Consider the following 22,450-nt stretch of genomic DNA (forward strand, 5'->3'; position numbering starts at 1 on the left):
TATATCTTACAGAAGAACAACCTTCTGTCAAGAGTACGATCATTATATCTTTGAAACAGAAAGCAATGTTTTCTGGTATTAGTCTATGTTGCCTTTTGTGTGGCAAACTCTTTACAGGAATGTGTTTTTGTCATCAGGATCTCAAAGTAACACAGAAAACATGACCCGCACTGACACAAACAGAAATTGGCTAAATGCCGCAGCACTGAGGAGTCAGGGGATGGATTGAAAAGTTTGGCTCATCAAGGAGTATGAGACCATGCTTTGGTGCTGCAAAATCAACGCTTTAAACATATGACCCTCCAGCTGCTGTGTAACGACACATGCCAGCATTGCCACCGTTTTAGCGTGCCCAATAGTATAACTGTAGCAGGGCATGCTGAAATATGTAGTTTCACAGCAGCTGGAGAGCTGCATGTGAATCCCCCTGCTCTAAACCCTTTACACAAAATAATAGAAGTGCATATATATTCTAGTGAAGAGATTGAAGATTAACAGATCTAGAGAGCTCTAATTACATTACAGACAAAACTTCCATTACCATCAAATTGAGCCATCTTGTCACAGAGTTTCACCTCTCCTAATACTGCACGGAACTGGGGCTGGTTTACGCATGTCACAAACCATCTTGTGACATTACCAAAAGGTTGACGGAAGGACGGATCCAAAACCTGTGGGCAGTAGTTCAGATTAGCCAAGGCAGCCAGACATCAGGAGGATCAGAATGACCAGCAGTAATAGATTTATGGGCAACTTGAAATGACAGCTGGGGTTTAAGGATGCGGATATTGAGCAATGGAGGCAGACCATACCTGCTTGTAAAGCCAAAGCAGGGAACATGTTACAGCAATATCAGCCAATGTGACTCTCTCGCCAACCAGGAAAGTCCGTGTCTGCAGATGAGAGTCCAATGTAGCCAGGACAATTTTCACCTCCTCCTTGGCTTGTTCGGTGGCCTTTGAGAAATAAGGAATGAGAATTAACAGCCCAGTTCAACACCTGTCATTTTTCAAACAGTCTGTAACATGGCAGATAGGAACTGATAGGCTGGTACTCTCCACAATTTAGTACACCTCTCCCAAAGTTCATTGAAAGTTTTTATCCAAGCTTATCCTGTCATCTTTCAGGTATAAAAAGAAAAAAAAGAGGAATCAGTTTAATTACGGGTGCACTCATTCCCTTCCACATAGGGATAGGATTTTTTTTTGCTTAAAATTCTATTTCATTTTAATATATTAGAGATTAAAATAAGGTGTGATAAGTCATTTAATTTTCTATCCCATATGATGTATCATGTTACCCGTTATTAGGGTTATATCAAGTGTAGTATAAACAGATTATAGAAATAGAACGTGTAGAAAGAAAAAAAAAAAAAAACGGAAAAAAAAAAAAAACAATAGTTGTGTGTGAATAAAGAATATTTTAGAAACACGATGCTGTGTATCTCCTCTATTCAAAATTATTATTAGTATAGCTTTTAGTACTGTGAGGTCTTAAGGGCCCCATACATTACAACGATATGTCTGAGGCGGACATCTGATGTCATTTCCCTTGAATTCCCCCGGGACCTTCCCGGGAGCGATTGCATACGATTTGGTACTTTTGTGCTATTTTTGCATAAGATATATTGCATGCGATTGATGAAGCCGCTATACATCGCATGCAATATATCGTACGGCATACAATTGTACCATGAAATACATCTGATGGGCTGGATAGAGGGCTACGAGTGTCCTGAGAATACCAGTCAAACTTCCCTGTGATACATCGCATGCGATATATCACATGCACAAAAAAACATACTTTTTTCATCCGATTCCATCCAATTCCGATATATCATTAGTGCAGCACCAACGACCTAGGGGATCCTATCCGACAGCCACGGGGACGCGCATCAGATTGTATCCAATCTAAAACACATACGATTGTACACAATTTCATACAAAATATCAGACTGATAAAACGGAATTGTATGAAATAGTGTACAATTGTACTAGTGTATGGAGCCCTTTAGGTTTCTCAGTTCTCAACCCTCTAAATATTTTGTCTCCATCATAAATTGCAACTTTGTGGTTACACTGATGGCAAAAATGTTACAAGTCTTTATTGGGCTTCACCGTGTGGTTACAGTGAGAGTGCAGTAAAGCTGTTCAGGATAGTGATTATATTTCCCACTAGGGGCCAATCTATCACCATCAGATTCGGATGTGCTGGGATAATATAGTCCAAAATCGCAATGCGATAATTGTCGCATGCAGGGACAGAGCTTGCGAGAAACTTCTGCCCCTGCGAAAGCCCTCTGCAGCATTATCAGGGTATTGTTCAAAAAAATACCCCGATGTCCTGCTGTGCATGTGCCACTTTCCGTTGCTACCACCACCACTGGGTCCCGTCCCATCGTGGCTACCCCCGCGCTGAGACCCAACCAATAGTAATTATAGTAACCAGTCCCCAGGAGCCAGTAACCAATGCTTCCAGACGCTTAATCCTGCTGCTGTGTTGTGACCTGCAGTTCTGCATCTCTTTACTACACAGGGATCACAGCACAGCAGCAGGTGGTGCCGGTTCCCGGCAGCACTCACCAGAGAACCAATCCCCGGCTCTTGGTTTAATTTTATTTATTTTTTGTCCATTTTCCAGTGATTGGGAGCAAATGGTCGATTGTCATTTGCTTTCACTCATTACCAAATTGTCATTCCTATCGGCCAAATTATCTGCCAGATAACATGGGCATACACTATACAATTAAGTGTCTTTGCTTCTGCAAATTATTGGATAACTTGTATTCCCTGTTCATAAACACTTATTCAAAAGGGAAAAAAAATATAGTAGTTCTTTAATGAATGATGTGAAAGTTTTTTATTCACTTAATGTTATCTTAGAGACTTTTTATGACTTTAAACACAGGTTTGTTTTGAGTTATTAAAAACCCCCCAAAACAAATGGATAGATTTTCTCAAGATGATGTCACCTGACACGTGAGGTTTCCTTTATATCTATTGGTGTGTATACACAGCGAGATATTTTCTTACGATTTTGACTATATAGTCAAAATCATAAGAAAAGTTAGTGCAGATTGCAAGGTGAAAGTCACTTTGCGATCCCGATGCGCGGTCGGCATCGCAAGCAAGTCAATTTTGACCATCTCTACAGAAGAGATAGTCAAAATCGACACTGAGCCAAAATCGCACATTCAGTATCGCAAGCAGTTATGTGCTTGTGATGCCAACGTAGCCCCTGTCGCATAGTGAGAATCGGGGTCTGGCACAGCGTGTCTATCTGGCACTGCCGGGGGGGGAACGCCGAGTCTAATTTTCTCGCTCGGGGTGCTAGTAGGCCTGGAGCCAGCACTTACAGGGAAATGTTTTCCCCCTTCCTCCTGGCTAGTACCACAGCATGGAGTGTTTTGAAGTTGGGGGCTCTTCCTTACAAACCTCAATTTTAATTTGTATTTTTTATTTCATAAGAATAAGAATAGGGCTGTTCCTAGGACAAAACCATACTTTTAGCTAAAGGTGGTTTCAATGTTGAATTTAAATCAGGAGATAGTTATCTAGGCAGACAGGCATATATTGGGGTAAACTTATAAATTCCTCACAATCTAAGGAAACATTCCACCAGAGCAGAGAGCACATCCTGGGTGGTGCGAGGAGCTTGATGCTTATGTTTACAAAGTTAAAAAAAATGCTGTACACTGAAACCTCTAAACCAGGCATGTCCAAACTGCGGCCCTCCAGCTGTTGTGAAACTACATATCCCAGCATGCCCTGACACAGTTTTGCCGTCAGAGAATGCTAAAGCTGTGTCAGGGCATGCTGGGATGTGTAGTTTCTCAACAGCTGGAGGGCCGCAGTTTGGACATGCCTGCTCTAAACATATCCACCCGTAACAACTCTGGGAGTCGGCCAGGGACGCGTATAGGATGTGCAAAAGAAAGAATGGGGCAGATGTATTAAGCCTGGAGTAGCAGTGATAAGAGGAAGGTGGTAACGCACCGGCCAATCGGCTCCAATATCTAAACTGACAGTTAGGTGCTGATTGGCTGGTGCATTATCACCTTGCACTTATCACTTCTCCAGGCTTAAAACATCTACCAGTGTTTGTAAAATAATTTTCTCAAAAGCTGTTGGGGAGGGGGGGGTTACACTTTATGCTCTTCTGGATGTCCTAACAGTAAAAAAAATAAAAAATAAGATTTTACTTACCGATAAATCTATTTCTCGGAGTCCGTAGTGGATGCTGGGGTTCCTGAAAGGACCATGGGGAATAGCGGCTCCGCAGGAGACAGGGCACAAAAAGTAAAGCTTTTCCAGATCAGGTGGTGTGCACTGGCTCCTCCCCCTATGACCCTCCTCCAGACTCCAGTTAGGTACTGTGCCCGGACGAGCGTACACAATAAGGGAGGATTTTGAATCCCGGGTAAGACTCATACCAGCCACACCAATCACACCGTACAACTTGTGATCTAAACCCAGTTAACAGTATGATAACAGCGGAGCCTCTGAAAGATGGCTTCCTTCAACAATAACCCGAATTAGTTAACAATAACTATGTACAATTATTGCAGATAATCCGCACTTGGGATGGGCGCCCAGCATCCACTACGGACTCCGAGAAATAGATTTATCGGTAAGTAAAATCTTATTTTCATTATCGTCCTAGTGGATGCTGGGGTTCCTGAAAGGACCATGGGGATTATACCAAAGCTCCCAAACGGGCGGGAGAGTGCGGATGACTCTGCAGCACCGAATGAGAGAACTCCAGGTCCTCCTTAGCCAGAGAATCAAATTTGTAAAATTTTACAAACGTGTTCTCCCCTGACCACGTAGCTGCTCGGCAAAGTTGTAATGCCGAGACCCCTCGGGCAGCCGCCCAAGATGAGCCCACCTTCCTTGTGGAGTGGGCCTTTACAGATTTAGGCTGTGGCAGGCCTGCCACAGAATGTGCAAGTTGGATTGTGCTACAGATCCAACGAGCAATCGTCTGCTTAGACGCAGGAGCACCCATCTTGTTGGGTGCATACAATATAAACAACGAGTCAGATTTTCTGACTCCAGCTGTCCTTGCAATATATATTTTTAATGCTCTGACAACGTCCAGTAACTTGGAGTCCTCCAAGTCACTTGTAGCCGCAGGCACTACAATAGGCTGGTTCAGATGAAATGCTGACACCACCTTAGGGAGAAAATGCGGACGAGTCCGCAGTTCTGCCCTGTCCGAATGGAAAATCAGATATGGGCTTTTGTAAGATAAAGCTGCCAGTTCTGACACTCTCCTGGCCTAAGCCAGGGCTAGAAGCATGGTCACTTTCCATGTGAGATATTTCAAATCCACCTTCTTTAGTGGTTCAAACCAATGAGATTTTAGAAAGTCCAAAACCACATTGAGATCCCACGGTGCCACTGGAGGCACCACAGGAGGCTGTATATGTAGCACTCCCTTAACAAAGGTCTGGACTTCAGGGACTGAAGCCAATTCTTTTTGAAAGAAAATCGACAGGGCCGAAATTTGAACCTTAATAGATCCCAATTTGAGACCCATAGACAATCCTGATTGCAGGAAATGTAGGAATCGACCCAGTTGAAATTCCTCCGTCGGAGCACTCCGATCTTCGCACCACGCAACATATTTTCGCCAAATTCGGTGATAATGTTGCACGGTTACTTCCTTCCTTGCTTTAATCAAAGTAGGAATGACTTCTTCCGGCATGCCTTTTTCCTTTAGGATCCGGCGTTCAACCGCCATGCCGTCAAACGCAGCTGCGGTAAGTCTTGAAACAGACAGGGACCCTGCTGAAGCAAGTCCCTCCTTAGAGGTAGAGGCCACGGATCTTCCGTGATCATCTCTTGAAGTTCCGGGTACCAAGTCCTTCTTGGCCAATCCGGAACCACTAGTATCGTCCTTACGCCTCTTTGCCGTATAATTCTCAATACTTTTGGTATGAGAGGCAGAGGAGGAAACACCTACACCGACTGGTACACCCGAGGCGTTACCAGCGCGTCCACAGCTATTGCCTGCGGATCTCTTGACCTGGCGCAATACCTGTCCAGTTTTTTGTTGAGGCGAGACGCCATCATGTCCACCATTGGTCTTTCCCAACGGGTTACCAGCAAGTGGAAGACTTCTGGATGAAGTCCCCACTCTCCCGGGTGAAGATCGTGTCTGCTGAGGAAGTCTGCTTCCCAGTTGTCCACTCCCGGGATGAACACTGCTGACAGTGCTATCACATAATTCTCTGCCCAGCGAAGAATCCTTGCAGCTTCTGCCATTGCACTCCTGCTTCTTGTGCCGCCCTGTTTGTTCACATGGGCGACTGCCGTGATGTTGTCCGACTGGATCAACACCGGTTTTCCCTGAAGCAGAGGTTCTGCCTGGCTTAGAGCATTGTATATTGCTCTTAGTTCCAGAATGTTTATGTGAAGAGACGTTTCCAGGCTCGTCCATACTCCCTGGAAGTTTCTTCCTTGTGTGACTGCTCCCCAGCCTCTCAGGCTGGCGTCCGTGGTCACCAGGATCCAATCCTGTATGCCGAATCTGCGGCCCTCCAATAGATGAGCACTCTGCAACCACCACAGAAGAGACACCCTTGTCCTTGGAGACAGGGTTATCCGCAGGTGCATCTGAAGATGCGACCCTGACCATTTGTCCAACAGATCCCTTTGGAAAATTCTTGCGTGGAATCTGCCGAATGGAATTGCTTCGTAAGAAGCCACCATTTTTCCCAGGACTCTTGTGCATTGATGTACAGACACCTTTCCTGGTTTTAGGAGGTTCCTGACAAGCTCGGATAACTCCTTGGCTTTTTCCTCCGGGAGAAAAACCTTTTTCTGAACCGTGTCCAGAATCATCCCTAGGAACAGCAGACGAGTTGTCGGCATTAACTGGGATTTTGGAATATTCAGAATCCACCCGTGCTGTTTTAGCACTTCTTGCGACAGTGCTAATCCCATCTCTAGCTGTTCTCTGGACCTTGCCCTTATTAGGAGATCGTCCAAGTATGGGATAATTAATACGCCTTTTCTTCGAAGAAGAATCATCATCTCGGCCATTACCTTTGTAAAGACCCGAGGTGCCGTGGACAATCCAAACGGCAGCGTCTGAAACTGATAGTGACAGTTTTGTACAACGAACCTGAGGTACCCCTGGTGTGAGGGGTAAATTGGAACGTGGAGATACGCATCCTTGATGTCCAAGGATACCATAAAGTCCCCCTCTTCCAGGTTCGCTATCACTGCTCTGAGTGACTCCATCTTGAACTTGAACTTCTTTATGTACAGGTTCAAGGACTTCAGATTTAGAATAGGCCTTACCGAGCCATCCGGCTTCGGTACCACAAAAAGAGTGGAATAATACCCCTTCCCTTGTTGTAGAAGAGGTACCTTGACTATCACCTGCTGAGAGTACAGCTTGTGAATGGCTTCCCAAACCGTCTCCCTTTCGGAGGGGGACGTTGGTAAAGCAGACTTCAGGAGACGGCGAGGTGGATCTGTCTCTAGTTCCAACCTGTACCCCTGAGATATTATCTGCAGGATCCAGGGATCTACCTGCGAGTGAGCCCACTGCGCGCTGTAATTTTTGAGACGACCACCCACCGTCCCCGAGTCCGCTTGAGAAGCCCCAGCGTCATGCTGAGGCTTTTGTAGAAGCCGGGGAAGGCTTCTGTTCCTGGGAAGGAGCTGCCTGTTGCTGTCTCTTCCCTCGACCTCTGCCTCGTGGCAGATATGAATAGCCCTTTGCTCTCTTATTTTTAAAGGAACGAAAGGGCTGCGGTTGAAAAGTCGGTGCCTTTTTCTGTTGGGGAGTGACTTGAGGTAGAAAGGTGGATTTCCCGGCTGTAGCCGTGGCCACCAAATCTGATAGACCGACTCCAAATAACTCCTCCCCTTTATACGGCAAAACTTCCATATGTCGTTTTGAATCCGCATCGCCTGTCCACTGTCGCGTCCATAAAGCTCTTCTGGCCGAAATGGACATAGCACTTACCCGTGATGCCAGTGTGCAGATATCCCTCTGTGCATCACGCATATAAAGAAATGCATCCTTTATTTGTTCTAACGACAGTAAAATATTGTCCCTGTCCAGGGTATCAATATTTTCAATCAGGGACTCTGACCAAACTACCCCAGCACTGCACATCCAGGCAGTCGCTATAGCTGGTCGTAGTATAACACCTGCATGTGTGTATATACTTTTTTGGATATTTTCCATCCTCCTATCTGATGGATCTTTAAGTGCGGCCGTCTCAGGAGAGGGTAACGCCACTTGTTTAGATAAGCGTGTTAGCGCCTTGTCCACCCTAGGAGGTTTTTCCCAGCGCTCCCTAACCTCTGGCGGGAAAGGGTATAATGCCAATAATTTCTTTGAAATTATCAGCTTTTTATCAGGGGCAACCCACGCTTCATTACACACGTCATTTAATTCTTCTGATTCAGGAAAAACTATAGGTAGTTTTTTCACACCCCACATAATACCCTGTTTAGTGGTACCTGTAGTATCAGCTAAATGTAACGCCTCCTTCATTGCCAAAATCATATAACGTGTGGCCCTACTGGAAAATACGGTTGATTCGTCACCGTCACCACTGGAGTCAGTGCCTGTGTCTGGGTCTGTGTCGACCGACTGAGGCAAAGGGCGTTTCACAGCCCCTGACGGTGTTTGAGTCGCCTGGACAGGCACTAATTGATTGTCCGGCCGTCTCATGTCGTCAAACGACTGCTTTAGCGTGTTGACACTATCCCGTAGTTCCATAAATAAAGGCATCCATTCTGGTGTCGACTCCCTAGGGGGTGACATCCTCATATTTGGCAATTGCTCCGCCTCCACACCAATATCGTCCTCATACATGTCGACACACACGTACCGACACACAGCAGACACACAGGGAATGCTCCTAACGAAGACAGGACCCACTAGCCCTTTGGGGAGACAGAGGGAGAGTTTGCCAGCACACACCAAAAGCGCTATATATAACAGGGATAGCCTTATAATAAGTGCTCCCTTATAGCTGCTTTATATATATCAAAATATCGCCATAAATTTGCCCCCCCTCTCTGTTTTACCCTGTTTCTGTAGTGCAGTGCAGGGGAGAGACCTGGGAGCCGTCCTGACCAGCGGAGCTGTGAGAGGAAATGGCGCCGTGTGCCGAGGAGATAGGCCCCGCCCCTTTTCCGGCGGGCTCGTCTCCCGCTATTTAGTGAATCCAGGCAGGGGTTAAATATCTCCATATAGCCTCTGGGGGCTATATGTGAGGTATTTTTAGCCTTTATATAGGTTACATTTGCCTCCCAGGGCGCCCCCCCCAGCGCCCTGCACCCTCAGTGACTGCGTGTGAAGTGTGCTGAGAGGAAAATGGCGCACAGCTGCAGTGCTGTGCGCTACCTTTAGAAGACTGCAGGAGTCTTCAGCCGCCGATTCTGGACCTCTTCTGACTTCAGCATCTGCAAGGGGGCCGGCGGCGCGGCTCCGGTGACCATCCAGGCTGTACCTGTGATCGTCCCTCTGGAGCTGATGTCCAGTAGCCAAGAAGCCAATCCATCCTGCACGCAGGCGAGTTCACTTCTTCTCCCCTCAGTCCCTCGTTGCAGTGATCCTGTTGCCAGCAGGACTCACTGTAAAATAAAAAACCTAAGCTAAACTTTTTCTAAGCAGCTCTTTAGGAGAGCCACCTAGATTGCACCCTTCTCGGCCGGGCACAAAAATCTAACTGGAGTCTGGAGGAGGGTCATAGGGGGAGGAGCCAGTGCACACCACCTGATCTGGAAAAGCTTTACTTTTTGTGCCCTGTCTCCTGCGGAGCCGCTATTCCCCATGGTCCTTTCAGGAACCCCAGCATCCACTAGGACGATAGAGAAATATACAGTACATACATGTATATGAACACCCAGGCACATACATACATACCTGCTTGTTGAACTGCATGATCCCCAGAGTTGGGAAAACCCAAGCACTGGCCGGGGGGACAATGTGACTGTCTGAGAAACTGACCCATTGAAGGATCTGAGCCTGGTCTAAGCGGGATGTGCCACGGAGTTCATCGTTACCCACTGCAGCGGAAGAGAAAACACCACATGAAAAGGGCAGTTAAAAATAAGAATTTACTTACCGATAATTCTATTTCTCGGAGTCCGTAGTGGATGCTGGGGTTCCTGAAAGGACCATGGGGAATAGCGGCTCCGCAGGAGACAGGGCACAAAAAGTAAAGCTTTATGATCAGGTGGTGTGCACTGGCTCCTCCCCCTATGACCCTCCTCCAAGCCTCAGTTAGGATACTGTGCCCGGACGAGCGTACACAATAAGGAAGGATTTATGAATCCCGGGTAAGACTCATACCAGCCACACCAATCACACTGTACAACCTGTGATCTGAACCCAGTTAACAGTATGATAACAGCGGAGCCTCTGAAAGATGGCTCACAACAATAATAACCCGATTTTTGTAACTATGTACAAGTATTGCAGATAATCCGCACTTGGGATGGGCGCCCAGCATCCACTACGGACTCCGAGAAATAGAATTATCGGTAAGTAAATTCTTATTTTCTCTATCGTCCTAGTGGATGCTGGGGTTCCTGAAAGGACCATGGGGATTATACCAAAGCTCCCAAACGGGCGGGAGAGTGCGGATGACTCTGCAGCACCGAATGAGAGAACTCCAGGTCCTCCTTAGCCAGGTTATCAAATTTGTAGGATTTTACAAACGTGTTTGCCCCTGACTAAATAGCCGCTCGGCAAAGTTGTAAAGCCGAGACCCCTCGGGCAGCCGCCCAAGATGAGCCCACCTTCCTTGTGGAATGGGCATTTACATATTTTGGCTGTGGCAGGCCTGCCACAGAATGTGCAAGCTGAATTGTATTACACATCCAACTAGCAAAAGTCTGCTTAGAAGCAAGAGCACCCAGTTTGTTGGGTGCATACAGGATAACAGCAAGTCAGTTTTCCTGACTCCAGCCGTCCTGGAACCTATATTTTCAGGGCCCTGACCACATCTAGCAACTTGGAGTCCTCCAAGTCCCTAGTAGGCGCAAGACACCACAATAAGCTGGTTCAGGTGAAACACTGACACCACCTTAGGGAGAGAACTGGGGACGAGTCCGCAGCTCTGCCCTGTCCGAATGGACAAACAGATATGGGCTTTTTTGAGAAAAAAACCACCAATTTGACACTCGCCTGGTCCAGGCCAGGTCCAAGAGCATGTTCACTTTTCATGTGAGATGCTTCAAATCCACAGATTTGACTGGTTTTAAACCAATGTGTTTTGAGGAATCCCAGAACTACGTTGAGATCCCACAGTGCCACTGGAGGCACAAAAGGGGGTTGTATATGCAATACTCCCTTGACAAACTTCTGGACTTCAGGAACTGAAGCCAATTCTTTCTGGAAGAAAAATCGACAGGGCCGAAATTTGAACCTTAATGGACCCCAATTTGAGGCCCATAGACACTCCTGTTTGCAGGAAATGCAGGAATCGACCGAGTTGAAATTTCTTCGTGGGGCCTTCCTGGCCTCACACCACGCAACATATTTTCGCCACATGTGGTGATAATGTTGTGCGGTCACCTCCTTTCTGGCTTTGACCAGGGTAGGAATGACCTCTTCCTGAATGCCTTTTCCCTTAGGATCCGGCGTTCCACCGCCATGCCGTCAAACGCAGCTGCGGTAAGTCTTGGAACAGACATGGTACTTGCTGAAACAAGTCCCTTCTTAGCGGCAGAGGCCATAAGTCCTCTGTGAGCATCTCTTGAAGTTCCGGGTACCAAGTCCTTCTTGGCCAATCCGGAGCCATGAGTATAGTTCTTACTCCTCTACGTCTTATAATTCTCAGTACCTTAGGTATGAAAAGCAGAGGATGGAACACATACACCGACTGGTACACCCACGGTGTTACCAGAACGTCCACAGCTATTGCCTGAGGGTCTCTTAACCTGGCGCAATACCTGTCCCGTTTTTTGTTCAGACGGGACGCCATCATGTCCACCTTTGGTAATTCCCAACGGTTTACAATCATGTGGAAAACTTCCCCATGAAGTTCCCACTCTGCCGGGTGGAGGTCGTGCCTACTGAGGAAGTCTGCTTCCCAGTTTCCATTCCCGGAATGAAACACTGCTGACAGTGCTATCACATGATTTTCCGCCCAGCGAAAAGTCCTTGCAGTTTTTGCCACTGCCCTCCTGCTTCTTGTGCCGCCCTGTCTATTTACGTGGGCGACTGCCGTGATGTTTTATCCCACTGGATCAATACCGGCTGACCTTGAAGCAGAGGTCTTGCTAAGCTTAGAGCATTATAAATTTACCCTTAGCTATATTTATGTGGAGAAAAGTCTCCAGACTTGATCACACTCCCTGGAAATTTTTTCCTTGTGTGACTGCTCCCCAGCCTCTCGGGCTGGCCTCCGTGGTCACCAACATCCAAAACTGAATGCCGAATCTGCGGCCCTCTAGAAGATGAGCACTCTGTAACCACCACAGGAGAGACACCCTTGTCCTTGGATATAGGGTTATCCGCTGATGCATCTGAAGATGCGATCCGGACCATTTGTCCAGCAGATCCCACTGAAAAGTTCTTGCATGAAATCTGCCGACTGGAATTGCTTCGAAGGAAGTCACCATTTTTTTTACCATGGCCCTTGTGCAATGATGCACTGATTTTAGGAGGTTCCTGACTAGCTCGGATAACTCCCTGGCTTTCTCTTCCGGGAGAAACACCTTTTTCTGGACTGTGTCCAGAATCATCCCTAAGCACAGGAGACTTGTTGTCGGGATCAGCTGCGATTTTGGAATATTTAGAATCCACCCCTGCTGTTGTAACAGTATCCGAGATAGTGCTACTCCGACCTCCAACTGTTCCCTGGACTTTGCCCTTATCAGGAGATCGTCCAAGTAAGGGATAATTAAGACGCCTTTTCTTCGAAGAAGAACCATCATTTCGGCCATTACCTTGGTAAAGACCCGGGGTGCCGTGGACAATCCAAACGGCAGCGTCTGAAACTGATAGTGACAGTTCTGTACCACGAACCTGAGGTACCCTTAGTGATAAGGGCAAATTTGGGACATGGAGGTAAGCATCCCTGATGTCTCGGGACACCATATAGTCCCCTTCTTCCCGGTTCGTTATCACTGCTCTGAGTGACTCCATCTTGATTTGAACCTTTGTAAATGTTCAAATTTTTTTAGATTTAGAATAGGTCTCACCTAGCCTTCTGGCTTCAGTACCACAATATAGTGTGGAATAATACCCCTTTTCTTGTTGTAGGAGGGGTAATTTAATTATCACCTGCTGGGAATACAGCTCGTGAATTGTTTCCCATACTGCCTCCTTGTCAGAGGGAGACCTTGGTAAAGCAGACTTCAGGAGCCTGCGCAGGGGAAACGTCTCGACATTCCAATCTGTACCCCTGGGATACTACTTGTAGGATCCAGGGGTCCTGTACGGTCTCAGCGTCATGCTGAGAGCTTGTCAGAAGCGGTGGAACGCTTCTGTTCCTGGGAATGGGCTGCCTGCTGCAGTCTTCTTCCCTTTCCTCTATCCCTGGGCAGATATGACTCTTATAGGGACGAAAGGACTGAAGCTGAAAAGACGGTGCCTTTTTCTGCAGAGATGTGACTTAGGGTAAAAAACTGTGGATTTTCCAGCAGTTGCCGTGGCCACCAGGTCCGATGGACCGACCCCAAATAACTCCTCTTCCTTTATACGGCAATACATCTTTGTGCCGTTTGGAATCTGCATCACCTGACCACTGTCGTGTCCATAAACATCTTCTGGCAGATATGGACATCGCACTTACTCTTGATGCCAGAGTGCAAATATCCCTCTGTGCATCTCGCATATATAGAAATGCATCCTTTAAATGTTCTATAGTCAATAAAATACTGTCCCTGTCAAGGGTATCAATATTTTTAGTCAGGGAATCCGACCAAGCCACCCCAGCTCTGCACATCCAGGCTGAGGCGATCGCTGGTCGCAGTATAACACCAGTATGTGTGTATATACTTTTTATGATATTTTCCAGCCTCCTGTCAGCTGGCTCCTTGAGGACGGCCCTATCTATAGACGGTACCGCCACTTGTTCTGATAAGCGTGTGAGCGCCTTATCCACCCTAAGGGGTGTTTCCCAACGCGCCCTAACTTCTGGCGGGAAAGGGTATACCGCCCATATTTTCTATCGGGGGGAACCCACGCATCATCACACACTTCATTTAATTTATCTGATTCAGGAAAAACTACGGTAGTTTTTTCACATCCCACATAATACCCTCTTTTGTGGTACTTGTAGTATCAGAAATATGTAACACCTCCTTCATTGCCCTTAACGTGTGGCCCTAATAAGGAATACGTTTGTTTATTCACCGTCGACACTGGATTCAGTGTCCCTGTCTGTGTCGGCCGACTAAAGTAAACGGGCGTTTTAAAACCCCTGACGGTGTTTTTGAGACGTCTGGACCGGTACTAATTGTTTGTCGGCCGTCTCATGTCGTCAACCGACCTTGCCGCGTGTTGACATCATCACGTAATTCCCTAAATAAGCCATCCATTCCGGTGTCGACTCCCTAGAGAGTGACATCACCATTACAGGCAATTGCTCCGCCTCCTCACCAACATCGTCCTCATACATGTCGACACACACGTACCGACACAGCACACACACAGGGAATGCTCTGATAGAGGACAGGACCTACTAGCCCTTTGGAGAGACAGAGGGAGAGTTTGCCAGCACACACCAAAAACGCTATAATTATATAGGGACAACCTTATATAAGTGTTTTCCCTTATAGCATCTTTTTTATATATTTCTAACGCCAAATTAGTGCCCCCCCTCTCTGTTTTAACCCTGTTTCTGTAGTGCAGTGCAGGGGAGAGCCTGGGAGCCTTCCCTCCAGCCTTTCTGTGAGGGAAAATGGCGCTGTGTGCTGAGGAGATAGGCCCCGCCCCTTTTTCGGCGGCCTCGTCTCCCGCTCTTAACGGATTCTGGCAGGGGTTAAATATCTCCATATAGCCCCCGGAGGCTATATGTGAGGTATTTTTAGCCAAAAATAGGTTTTCATTGCCTCCCAGGGCGCCCCCCTTCCAGCGCCCTGCACCCTCAGTGACTGCCGTGTGAAGTGTGCTGAGAGGAAATGGCGCACAGCTGCAGTGCTGTGCGCTACCTTAAGAAGACTGAGGAGTCTTCATGCCGCCGATTCTGGACCTTCTTCTTGTTTCAGCATCTGCAAGGGGGCCGGCGGCGAGGCTCCGGTGACCATCCAGGCTGTACCTGTGATCGTCCCTCTGGAGCTAATGTCCAGTAGCCAAAGAAGCCAATCCATCCTGCACGCAGGTGAGTTCACTTCTTCTCCCCTAAGTCCCTCGTTGCAGTGATCCTGTTGCCAGCAGGACTCACTGTAAAATAAAAAACCTAAGCTAAACTTTTCTAAGCAGCTCTTTAGGAGAGCCACCTAGATTGCACCCTTCTCGGCCGGGCACAAAAATCTAACTGAGACTTGGAGGAGGGTCATAGGGGGAGGAGCCAGTGCACACCACCTGATCATAAAGCTTTACTTTTTGTGCCCTGTCTCCTGCGGAGCCGCTATTCCCCATGGTCCTTTCAGGAACCCCAGCATCCACTAGGACGATAGAGAAATATAGATAGATATATCTATCTATCTCTCACACACACACACATAAACACAATCCGAACACCAGCACTCAGTGATTCAGAAAAGTATACCTAGCCAGGTGCCTTCCCAAAGTTCAACCAGTTCATAGTACCACCCCATGCAATATATCCAAACTGCAGCACTCTGGATATAAACAAACAACTTTAGACCATAGCTTCTTTAGCCTAAAGAAGCTATGGTCTAAAGTCGCTTATTTACATCCAGAGTGCCGCTGTTTGGATATATAGATAGATAAGATACATATCCATCTCCCATTCAAGCTAAGCACAGGCATGGCTTACCATAGTGAGCGATAGCATTGCTCTCAAACAGACAGAAGCCGTCATTCCCCTCAAACGCTGGAACCTAAGTGAAAGACACAACAAGTTCATAACCCAAAGCACTCCCAGTCTAATTACTGCACACACGCCTAGATACAGTGATCTAAGGTACTGGGAGCACATCAGAGGGATGTGTTTTCCACCTGATCTGATGACCAAAATCTATTGGACGTACACCCTGTACAATCTGTTGTACAACCGTGCAATATATCTTTCCATCCCACATTTATCTGCATGCTGCCATCAGCGGGACTGGCCCATCTCTGCCATGCAGCACATCAGATGGGACCAACCTGCTGCCGACATACATGAATGCGCAATTGAGCGCACATGGGGGGTAATTCTGAGTTGATCACAGCAGGATCTTTGTTAGCAGTTGGGCAAAACCATGTGCACTGCAGGGGGGACAGATATAACATGTGCAGAGAGAGAGAGATTTGGGTGTGGGGAGTTCAACCTGCAATCTAAATTGCAGTGTAAAAATAAAGCAGCCAGTATTTACCCTGCACAGAAACAAAATAACCCACCCAAATCTATCTCTCTCTGCACGTTATATCTGCCTCCCTTGCAGTGCACATGGTTTTGCCCAACTGCTAAAAAAAATTCCTGCTGCGATCAACTTGGAATTACTCCCATTGACTAAAGACGATTTGTTCCAATTTGACTCAAAAAAACATATCAGCCAATATATCGCCCAATGTGTACCCCACCTAAGACAGGCAGGCAAGAAGGATTAATATATGTGCAGAAAGCAGTGTGGTTTGTTTGTTTTATTTTGTGAAGGGGGGGGGGGGGGGGGGGGGGGGAATAGTTTTGTTAAATCCCAGCAGCATCACTCACCTTCCCCAGTGGAAACTTCTTCAGGAATTCTGGTGTCTTGTTTGTAACACCAAACTGGAATTCTGGGGGAGAGGAAGCAACGGTGATGTGAGACCCCGAATACTGAGCTGAGATGAGAGGCTTATATGCCCTCCAGTTATCAGGGTACGTGTACAGAGTCTGTAGGGAAAGAATGAAATAAAATTAATTGATAAAAGTACACAGCTGAAATGAGAACGAGTTACCCTCCCACCACATGGTAATTGCAGCTTCTTTGATGGTTAGATGATACATACCATTTAAGTGCATTAAGAACTTACCAGCAATGAGTAGCATTGCAATAACTTTTGGGGAGGAAGGGTGATGGTTTGCAGTGCGTCAACACAGTGTCTGGTTGCACGCATATCGGGCAGTTATGGTACCACCAATATCGCATGTTTTCCTGCGATGTGGATGGGTTGCAATTTGCAACTCAAGCTGGATTCTTCCCTTACAGTCATATGTTTAAGGGCTCTGCAACGTCTTGCCAAAGTTCATATGTTTATTGATCGTGTCACAAGTGTCTGCACCTAGAAGCCATAGCACACACAGACGCGCCTGCACTTATAATTTGTAGGTTGGCTTTTTTTTTTTAATATGATTTATCAGTTCTGTTGTCTCCCATTGGGACAGGATATTAAAAAGATGCTGAACTAGATGCTTACTAGGGATAAAGTTAAAGGACACACCTAGGCATCACAGGGATTACAGGTATATATTTATATACATATATAGGGAGAAAAAAAAAGGCAAAGAGAAGTGTAGAGTCATAAATGCTGCATGAGTTATCACACAGTTTATGGCCCAAAACTTCATAATTAGCCATGCGTTACCTGCCTCAGATACATCAATTACCAGCACACACCTCTGCTGGACTACTCACTGCAATTAATGTCCATGAACAAGCTGTGTCCCCTATCCATCACCATACAGCATTTTTCCCCCAAGCCAAACTGTCCAAATCATTATTAAGGAGCCATCTCCACCTCCAAACACTAATGCTGCTGCGTGTCGCCATGTCAAAAATGACCACTTGAGTGACAGAAGAAGATAAAGCAGGGGGCATCTTTGACAAGACCGTGTTCTGACAGTGTCCTGCCCAAGGTCTTTTGCTGGGTGGAGTGCCCGGCCTTTTCACACACACAGGCCTAAATTACTGAGCAAGTGGACGCTAGGTCAATGCTTGGAGCCAGCCCTGCTGTAAGGAGGTCCCCCAACCCGTACTGGAGGCAAGCATGGCAGACTCACAGCCTCCTCTCTTTTCTACCAGAGCCTACCCAACATTAATTGAGAAGTCGGGTGAAAAGGGTGCACAATGGGCTGCTGCTTACCTCTGGTGATAGGGTTCAGTTCTCCCTCTCCCACCCACCCCCCAGCTACCTCAATGCCACACGGAATAAAAAAAAAAAAAATCTGGGGAGAACACTGCAAGATACCAATGTGCATGCACAGAAAGAGGGGGATGTGGCAGGGTGTAATGGTATAGGCATAGGAGAAGAAGAGCAAAAGCTGACACAGTGGTGTCATTTCAGGACTACCCCCCCCCCCTCCCGGTAATGGACTATCTATTACACTCCTTGCTCTGGGACATAGACTGGGAGTCCCGGAGCGGAGTTTTGGGTATTGGGGTGACAGTGCAACAGTGATGACTGTTCTTTGAGACAGTTGATACGAAACACTTGACTTGAACACACTTACTGAATCATAGCATGCAGCCTTATAGCATCAATAGGCTGAATAATAGGCTACCTCTGTAAGTAAAGTCACTGGGACTGCTCGTTTATTAACTTTGCAAACCACAGAAGTCATTTTGCTACACCAAACTGATTGCACAAAGCTGAATAATCAAATTGTTACATCAGTGTGCAACAAAGTTCTTAGGAATATATACATATATATATATATATATATATATATATATATATATATATATATATATATATATATATATATATATATATACACATATACACATACATACATACATACATACATACATACACACACATATATACACATATACACACACACATACATACGTTGAGTATCCCATATCCAAATATTCCGAAATACGGAATATTCCGAAATACGGACTTTTCTGAGTGAGATATTGAAACCTTTGTTTTCTGATGGCTGAATGTACACAAACTTTGTTTAATACACAAAGTTATTAAAAATATTGTATTAAATGACCTTCAGGCTGTGTGTATAAGGTGTATATGAAACATAAATGAATTCTGTGCTTATATTTAGTTCCCATCACCATGATATCTCATTATGGTATGCAATTATTCCAAAATACGGAAAAATCCGATATCCAAAATAGCTCTGGTCCCAAGCATTTTGGATAAGGGAGACTCAACCTGTATATATATTTATTATATATACACACACACACACACACACACACACACATACATACATACATACATACATACATACACATGGCAAATGTTTACTTTTGTTACATCACCAGTTTACATTGTTTAGGTTACTGTACTAATAGCAGCCATCTCAAGCAGCGGTGACAGTGTAGCCTGACACATAGGAAAAGTAATGTACGGTCTACTACATGAGGAATAGTCTTACGTAGTTTTAGAGGACAGAACAGTGTGGTCTTAGGAAGGAAAAGAACGTAAGAGTCCGGGTGATCTGTAGCAGAACACTGGCTATATATCGGACATGCTACCGGCTCAGGTACAGCACCTGTCACACAGCAGCGGGGTGGGAGTGTACGTACGGCAGCGCGCACACACCATACTTGCCTACCTGACCCTCTCCATGAGGGAGAAAATGCTCTGTTCCTGGACTTTCCTGGTAATGTATGATTGCCATCACCTGTGGTGAGCTAGATAATTGATAAGAAAGGTGTTTCACCACAGATGATGGCAATCATACATTACCAGGAAAGTCCAGGAACAGAGCATTTTCTCCCTCATGGAGAGGGTCAGGTAGGCAAGTATGGCACACACACACAATGGCACCGCTACACTGTGCTACCCAGTTCCGGGTGTAGCGGCCGGGAGGCGGGGGGCAGGTCCCTGCCTGGGCAATGCCACACGCCGGCATCTGCAATGCGGGAAATACAGGCCCAACAAGGAACTGCGAGGGCGCAGTAACCCGGCCGGCACTATTCCGAGGCTGCAGAGGGCTACGGCAGCCGGATGCTGTCAGATTTCCCCGGACCCATTCAGTACTCACCCCACCGGCCATCTTCATGCGAGGAGAAAGGGAGGAGCCGTAAAGCAAAACGGTCGACGTAACGAACCAGTAACCGCAAAGAGAGAAGGGGTAGTGAGTGTCGTGATATAGAGGCCGGGACACGCAGGCACCGCCTAGTGCTATGTGAGCGCTGCTGCAGAGATTAGTGCCTGGGCTCCTGAGACGCTGCTGCCTGCTCTCTGTCTGTGTAGGGAGTGCAGGGATTTTCCCCTGTGCTGCAGCTGCTGGTTCTCTGCTAGGAAGAGGATGTGTGTTATTAAATGACGGCACAGCTCTAGTTCTTATTGACAGTAGGCCAAGGGACTTATTTAGAAAATAATATTTGCGGGATATCGTCAGCTCCTTTGCTGAATTAGCGGGTCGCCTGACCTGGTAATTCAACTCGGTAAAAAAGAAGGGTTATTACCGGGTTGAATACCGGGTCAGGTGCAGTGTGAATGGGAGCCGTTCCGATGCGACACGGCTCCCATTCACAGCTTAGGGAGAGGCGGCGCAGATGAGCTCTTCTCCCAGCGCCGCCCCTGCTGCTGCTGCGCCCCCCGCTGCTATGGCAACCGACCCCGTATATTGCCGGGTCGGAAAGCCAGCAAAGGAGCGCAAATGCCGGATCCCACCCGGTAAGGACACGTTTCTCTTATGCTGCATTCAGATCGCAAATGCCGGATCCTACCCGGTCAAAGAAACGTGTACTTACCGGGTGGGATCCGGCATTTGCGCTCCGTTGCCGGCTTTCCGACCCGGCAATATACCGGGTCGGTTGCCATAGCAGCGGAGGGCGCAGCAGGGGCGGGGGTAGAGGCGGCGCCGGGAGATGAGCTCATCTCCTGCGCCGCCTCTGCCTATGCTGTGAATGGGAGCCGTGTCGCATCGGAACGGCTCCCATTCACACTGCGTCTGACCCGGTAATAACCCTTCTTTTTTACCGGGTTGAATTACCGGGTCAGGCGACCCGCTAATTCAGAAAAGGACCTTTCACATCGCACACTGACCCGCTTCGACATGGCAATATGCCGCGTCGATACCGGGTTTTTAGTGCGATGTGAAAGGGGTATTACCGGGTGGGATCTGGCATTTGCGATCTGAAAGCAGCATAAGTTACATATCGGGATCAGACACACTAATTGCAGGATAACTATTATACTTGGCTATTATTCCTTTCCCTGGAGTAATGGGCTGACAGTCGTAAATAAAATAGGATTTTAATACCTACCGGTAAATCCTTTTCTCTTAGTCCGTAGAGGATGCTGGGGACGCTTCAAGAACCATGGGGTATAGACGGGATCCGCAGGAGACATGGGCACTTTAAGACTTTCAAAGGGGTGTGAACTGGCTCCTCCCTCTATGCCCCTGCTCCAGACTCCAGTTATAGGAACTGTGCCCAGGGAGACGGACATTTCGAGGAAAAGGATTTATTGTTAACCTAAGGGTGAGATACATACCAGCTCACACCACAAGCACGCCGTACAACATATCTAACAGAACCAGTCAACGGCATGAACAATGTCAGCAACAGGATGAACATAACAGAAACACAACCTGTGTGTAATACCACCAATAACTAATAAGCAATTACTGCAGATAGAGTCCGCACTGGGACGGGCGCCCAGCATCCTCTACGGACTAAGAGAAAAGGATTTACCGGTAGGTATTAAAATCCTATTTTCTCATACGTCCTAGAGGATGCTGGAGACGCTTCAAGAACCATGGGGTTTATACCAAAGCTCCAGAACGGGCGGGAGAGTGCGGATGACTCTGCAGCACCGAATCCCCAAACAGGAGGTCTTCATCAGCCAAGGTATCAAACTTGTAAATTTTTGCAAAGGTGTTTGACCCTGACCAAGTAGCTGCTCGGCAGAGTTGTAATGCCGAGACACCCCGGGCAGCCGCCCAAGACGAGCCCACCTTCCTGGTAGAGTGGGCCTTCACCAATTTCGGTAACCGCAATTCAGCCGCAGAATGAGCATTCCGAATCGTAGTGCAGATCCAGCGCGCAATAGTCTGCTTGGAAGCAGGAGCCCCAATCTTGTTGGGCGCATACAGGACAAACAGAGCGTCTGATTTCCTCAGTTGAGCCGTCCTAGCGACGTAAATCTTCAAAGCCCTAACCACATCGAGGGATTTTGACTCAGCGAAGGCGGCAGTAGCCACAGGCACCACAATAGGTTGGTTCATGTGGAACGATGAAATCACCTTCGGTAGAAACTGTTGACAAGTTCTTAACTCTGCTCTATCTTCATGGAAGATTAAATAAGGGCTCTTGTGAGACAAGGTCGCCAACTCAGACACCCGCCTCGCGGATGCCAAGGCCAACAGCATGACCACTTTCCACGTGAGAAATTTCAACTCTACCGTCTGCAAAGGTTCAAACCAATGTGATTGAAGGAACCGCAACACCACGTT

At 47.0% G+C, this 22,450-nt stretch overlaps 1 protein-coding gene across 1 annotated transcript in view; it reads right to left on the reverse strand.

Annotated features, from left to right (window-relative positions):
- EEF1G (eukaryotic translation elongation factor 1 gamma) overlaps positions 1-20,136 on the reverse strand; it is a 67,195-nt gene extending 47,059 nt beyond the window's left edge. Inside the window, exons 1-6 of the mRNA XM_063945016.1 lie at positions 20,030-20,136; positions 16,811-16,969; positions 15,932-15,995; positions 9,901-10,043; positions 813-956; positions 542-671 (exon numbers count right to left, since the gene is read on the reverse strand). Coding sequence (XP_063801086.1) covers positions 542-671; positions 813-956; positions 9,901-10,043; positions 15,932-15,995; positions 16,811-16,969; positions 20,030-20,047 — 658 coding nt within the window. The 5' untranslated portion in view covers positions 20,048-20,136. The remainder of the gene's footprint in view (positions 1-541; positions 672-812; positions 957-9,900; positions 10,044-15,931; positions 15,996-16,810; positions 16,970-20,029) is intronic.
- Positions 20,137-22,450: the final 2,314 nt, after the last annotated feature.

Source organism: Pseudophryne corroboree, chromosome 11 (genome assembly GCF_028390025.1).
Source record: "Pseudophryne corroboree isolate aPseCor3 chromosome 11, aPseCor3.hap2, whole genome shotgun sequence".
Taxonomy (NCBI): Eukaryota; Metazoa; Chordata; class Amphibia; order Anura; family Myobatrachidae; genus Pseudophryne; species Pseudophryne corroboree.